The following is a 5,793-nucleotide window of genomic DNA, read 5'->3' on the forward strand; positions in this document are numbered from 1 at the left end:
TAAAAACAAAGCATGTGAATAATTAAAGTGGGGCTTGGCTCATAATAAGAACTCAGACAAGATTATCTTCGGGGCTGTGGAATTTGCTCAGCAAAATTGTGTGCTTCATGTGTGTGAGGCCAAGTTTAATCCTCAGCACCTGAAAAGAGAATTTTATCCTAAAATACCAAAGGAACGGGAAATAATAAATATGAGGGAAACCGGTGTAGTGATAGGCAAGTATGGTTCCTGGGCAGATGAAACAAGAGGCTCAGATGTGACTATGTGCAGGGCCACCACAATAGCACAGTTTCAAATCCAGACTGACTCGGGTGTATGGACTGGCCGCTCTGACCCCTTGGTTCAGAACATGCTCACCAAATCTCATTCTTTTGTGTCAGAGAGATAGTACAGGGGTTAATGCACTTTCTCTGGTTTCAATCCTTGCTACCACACATGGACTCCAGAACAAAGTTAGGAATGATCCCTGAGAATGTGCCTGCCATAGAGGCAGGGGGGTGTAGTGGGAGGGATACTGGGAACATTGGTGGTGGAGAATGGGCACTGGTGGAGGGATGGGTACTCGATCATTGTATGACTGAAACGTAAGCACTAAAGTTTGTAAGTTTTTAACTGTACCTCACAGTGATTCATTAAAAAAAAATTTAAAAAAAGGAGTGATCCCTGAACACAGAGCAAAGAGCAAGCCCTAAACACAGCTGGGTGTGGCTCAAATCATCATCCTCATCATCATCCTCCTCCTCATCATCATCATCAACATCATCAATAATTGTAAAAGCAACTATTTTACTGTTTTTCTTCTTTCTTTTACTATGTTGACTAACTTAGGATACTAGAATCAGGCTGTTTTAGAAAAAAGAAAAAGCAACAGAACTTGGAGGTGCCCCTCCCCACTAGCCTGGGCAATCTATGTTATCTTTGAACTTGGCTTCCTCAGCTAGAAAACAAAGAGGCAGGACCAATCATTGTGGATCACTAGAATTTCATCTCTAGCTGCATTTGAGGAGACACTCGTGATGACCTGATAGTATAAATCCATCCAACTCTTGGTTCACCAAAAACAGCCACAAGGGTCAGATAGACAACTAAACTGAAGATGAGTCAGATGCAGGGAGACCCAGAGGCCTGAAAAATGGCAAATGCCCTTTCTAAAAAGGAGCAGCCAAGGCACTTACTGCCAATTCTCAGTGTCAGAAGAAATCAGAAATCTAGATCTCTTACTTGTTTTTCACTTTTGCTTTTGAACCACACCTGGTGGTGTTTGGTTCTTACTCCTGGCTCCATGCTCAAGCATTATTCTAGGTGTTTCTCAAGGGACCATATGCAGTGCCAGGGATAGAGCCAGGGTGGGGCAAGTAGCTTACCCCTAAACCATGAATCTCTGTATTTTTTTTCTGTTTTTGTTGTTGTTTTGTGTTTTGGACCTGGCCTGTTCAGGGGCTACTCCTCCAGGGTCATTCCTGGTTGTGCATGGAGGACCAGTCAGTATCAGGTGTCAAACTGGACTTTCTGTCTGCAAAACATGCACTTGGCCTATTGAGCCATCTCTGGTCCAGAAATCTGCTCTTAATAAGTAATGTCCCAAACTTAGATCTAAGCAAGGCAAAGGGCACATCTGAGAGTTATGTTGCAGGCTGCAGGCTGCAGGTTGAAACTGCTATGAAAACTCACTTCTTTTGCTCCTTCCACAAGCTCTGATGCATTAAGTAGCCATTTTATGTAATTCAAGATAGTGTAGGGTCTTCCTTAATTCATTTCAATGTATGAAGTAAAGAAATTAAGTAAAGATATTTCCTTATATTGAAAAGTAAAAGCAAGGCGATAAGAGTCCCAAATAAACACTTTAGTCTAAAGTTTCAAATAGATTTCACGAAAACATATTTTATTTATTCTAATGCAGCAGGAAATTGTCCAAATATGTAGTCATCAGACGTGAAATTCAGTGGCACTTAAGATACGTATTATTAGACAATTATAACCAACAGGTAGATTTTCAACTCCACGGTTATTAACATAAAAATTACAGTGTGACTAGTAGATCATTAGTACCGACAATGTGGCAAATAGATTAAATTACAAATTTTTACATTTGTACATAACTCATTTTACAAATAAATGTTTAAAACCGAACTGCCCAATTTCTATCTAAACACTAAAAGGTTGCTGAACATAAAGTCTGCAATAAATATTCCCTTGTCTGGGAGAAATGCTTTTACATACTGTGTTACAATGAATAGCTGAATAAACATTTTAAATGTTAAACTCCCATGGTTACTGGAATCTTAAATTCTGTAAAACCTCTTATATTTTAAACAAAATTTAGTTATTAGTTCAAAAAGAAGCAATTCTCATGAGATTAATATTATTCATGGTTAGGTGCTTTCAAAAATTCATAAAATAAGTTGTCACCATCCCCTTAGTTTACTTAGTAGTTAATTTTTAAAGTGAACATTCTATAATTCTTATCAGGGTTTCAATTTTCCTTATTGAGATATATATTCATATTAAAACTCACCAAATAACTTATAATGGAAAAAGGAGAACACATTAGCCCTTTACTAAGTAGTCTGGTGGAATTGTCCAATAACATGTGCTCAGTCAATGTTAAAGTTGACCACTGACATGTTATGGCCACTGTTTTCTAAGCCAAAAAAAGATTGAGCTAATACCAGAATTCAGTGTTTCCACCTAATTCCATTCTGTGACTGAGACCCAAGAACCTGAACAATCACGATTGCTGTAGATTCCTAGCACTTTCCTCCACAATGTGGCTGTGCATCCGGAGAATTTCCTTCTAAATACTTGCAACAAGCAGCTCTCTGCCTCTCTGGTCTCCTGTTCCACGGAGGATTAATGTCCATGGCCTGTCAACTGGAGCCAAAGTCCGGACAGCTCTTCCCGGGCAGCGGGGGTTCCTGCTGCAGTGGATAAGCAAAGTACTGGGGGGACACCAGGAAACCAGACGGCTGGGTCAGGTGGATTGGGTGACCTGTGGTATAAGGTGGTGGTGGGGAGGACACCAGGCAGCCTGGCTCCGTTCTGGCCAGGGAGAACCTGCGGATGGAGCCTCCGGTGGAGCTAGAACTGGTGGCTGTGCTGGACTGCCGGGAAGGAGCCCTGAGATTTGTGGAGGTCAAGATCATGGGCAGGGTCTCTGTCTGGTAGCTGCGGAGCGAGAAGCGGATTGGCTGTTGGGAGGGCTCCTTGGGTCTCAAGCAGGTGCAGCAATAGATGGCCACTAAAGAGCCCAGGATAATGAAGGCGATGAAGATGGACCCGACGATCAGGAACGGGACGTAGACAGGCTCTGCAAGGCAACAACAGACATGCGCAGAAGATCAGACCTGGCTCTCCCTAACTCCAGCCCACTTAGTGGTGGCATGTGGGATGGTCCATAGGACCACTGCTGTCAGCCCGAGTTCCCAGGACTTGTAACTGGTAACCTCTAAAGTACAAACTGTAATGCCACTATATCCCTGCTCTTATGAGGGGAGGAAGCCAACTGATACCTTTGTCTCTGTTTACAATTAGCCATCTTACTGCACATCTGGAAGTCAGACCAGAATTTATCCTTCCGTTCATGTACTTCAGGGAGGGCAGAGGCTTTAGGGTTTTGTTCGTGTTTGCTTTTTGGTTACTATTACCTTAAATTTAAATCCAGGGTTTAGGACAGGGGAGATAGTACAGTGCATAAGGCATTTGCTTTGCACATAGCCAACCTGGGCTCTGGCTCCCCATGTGGTCTCCTGAACCCTCCAGGAGTAATCCCTGAGCACAGAGCCAGGTGTAAACGGGGTGTGGGCCAGCCCTCCCATCCCAGTAAATCCAGGATTTTGTGGTTTTATGGTAGGGCACTTAGGACTTTTTGACCTATCTCCAAGACCGAAAATCCATCTCCTATCCGAAACTTTCCAATCCAAGCAAAGAGAACCAAATGTGTTCAATGAATTCTGGGGGTGCCACCTGCTCTTAGTTGTGTCCGCACCGCCCACCCTAGCACCTTCCTGACCGCAACACCTTCCCCAGCTGCGCGGGCAACCGCCCCCCACCCCCAAACACACACCCTAGCACCTTCCTGGCCGCAACACCCTCCCCCACCTCCCCGCGCTCCCATCACTCATGTTTTGATTCAGGTGAAACGCTTTGTTAAAAAAAAGCTGGTGTAATGTTCCTCGGCGGGGTCGTGATTTATTCCGCTCTGAAGTGAGCGGAAATTTGACCCGTGTTTTCCGACGTGAGAATAGGAGGCGGAGAAGCCCCTGCGACCCTAGTTTCTAAATCTCCACCTCGAGGACCTGAACTTTTCTGAAAGGCCTGACAATAGGGGGTGGGCCAGAGAGGGTAATTCGATGCAGAGAAATGAAAGAAAGGTTGGGAGAAAGAGGCAACGGTTTAGAAAAGGGACACACACATAAAAGGGGGAGGGGAGCGGTTGACCGCTGAAGTCCCGAAGCCCCGCGGACTGCAGATAGTTACCCCGCTCCACAAGCACGTCTCCAAATTCTCGGGCGCGCCAACAGACATCGAACCCACTCCTCTAAAATGCCAACGCCACAGCCCCCCAAACCTCTTGCAGTCCCTGTCTGCACCTCCGCAGCACCTGGAAACTAAGACGCTCTTAGCCGCGTAGTCTCGGCTGAGTAGGTGCAAACTCTTCCCTGGGCCGACCAGCCCGGACCGCGTGCGCAGGATTCAGGACTGCAAAAGGAACACCACCCCTCCTTCCCCCGCCCCCTTCCTCCACCCAGGACCTAAAACGCGACCACCTAACTTCTCCCTAGAAACTCCGGTCCCGCCGCGTCCGCTGCGCTCAGCCCCAGCCCGGCCTGGGGTCGCGCGCAGGTTTCCGAGCTCCGCGGCCGCGGTCCGGGCAGCGCCCCCGGGACTGGGCCTGCAACTTACGCGCGGTGATGCCCGGGTGCTCCAGCTCCCCTCGGTCGTTGGTGCAGCCGCCCTGCTCCAGCCTGGCGTCGGCCGCGGCGCAGCAGTAGCGCAGGGCACAAGAGCCACAGCAGATGGTGGCGTCCAGCGTGTCGAAGTCCTCCGGGCACTGGAAGCCCTCGTGGTAGTTGCCTTGCACATCCACCCAGCCGTGGCAGTACTCTCCGGACGGCTGGGCGTCTGCCGGGCTCCAGCAGAACCAGCCCAGGAGGAGGCAGAGCGCCAGCAGCGCCCCCATCGCCACTGGGCGCCCTGGGCGGCCGCGAAGCGCGGGGACGCAGCTGGAAAACCAAGGGCCGAGCCGGGGTTCGGGGCGCACCGCGGGTCCGCCTCCCCGGGGGGCGCGGCGCGACTGACCGCGAAGCCACTCCCGAGCGGGTTAGAAGGGACCCGGGAGGCGGGAGAGAAGGCGCGGAGCACCCCGCTGCCCCGAGATGGGCATGATGGGCCGGCAGGACCTGGAGAGGGGCCTCGGGAGGCGCCGGCGTTGGTAACTGCAGGGGCCGCTGCTACCGCCCTGCGCTCGGCTCATAATGCTCCGGGCGCTAGGGTCCCTCTCCGGTCCTCGCCGGAGCCGTCGCGCCTGGGACTGGCACCTCCGTGGCGTGTCCCCCACCCCCACCCCACTCCCACCCCCGGCAGAGCGCAAAGGGAAGAGGATGTGTGGCCCACGTGCGGGTCCCCGCGCCCCCAAGGCTCGCCGCCCCCACCCCTAGCTGTCACGGGAAACGGAGTTGCGGCCGGTCCCGGCCAAGCACAAACGGCCTCCCGCTTTGCTGACAGCTCTGCCTGCAAGGCGTCCTTTAAAAGGAGGGAGGGAGGGAGGGAAGGAGGGAGGGAGGGAGGGGGAGA

At 50.0% G+C, this 5,793-nt stretch overlaps 1 protein-coding gene across 1 annotated transcript; it reads right to left on the reverse strand.

Moving 5' to 3' along the window:
* Positions 1-1,861: 1,861 nt before the first annotated feature.
* SHISA3 (shisa family member 3) lies at positions 1,862-5,540 on the reverse strand. The gene is made up of 2 exons (XM_056125632.1): positions 4,903-5,540; positions 1,862-3,307 (listed from the first exon to the last, which is right to left on the reverse strand). Exons 1-2 carry the CDS (start codon positions 5,177-5,179, stop codon positions 2,868-2,870), a joined length of 717 nt encoding a protein of 238 aa, XP_055981607.1. The 5' UTR covers positions 5,180-5,540; the 3' UTR covers positions 1,862-2,867.
* Between the last annotated feature and the right edge of the window lie 253 nt (positions 5,541-5,793).

This window comes from Sorex fumeus, unplaced genomic scaffold, assembly GCF_029834395.1.
Source record: "Sorex fumeus unplaced genomic scaffold, SorFum_2.1 ptg000055l, whole genome shotgun sequence".
Classification (NCBI taxonomy): Eukaryota; Metazoa; Chordata; class Mammalia; order Eulipotyphla; family Soricidae; genus Sorex; species Sorex fumeus.

Coding starts and splice junctions, on each gene's coding strand:
- SHISA3 (XM_056125632.1), bottom strand. CDS start 5,179: ATGGGGGCGCTGCTGGCGCTCTGCCTCCTCCTGGGCTGGTTCTGCTGG. Junction 3,308..4,902: donor GCACCCGGGCATCACCGCGC/GTAAGTTGCAGG, acceptor GTTGCCTTGCAG/AGCCTGTCTACGTCCCGTTC.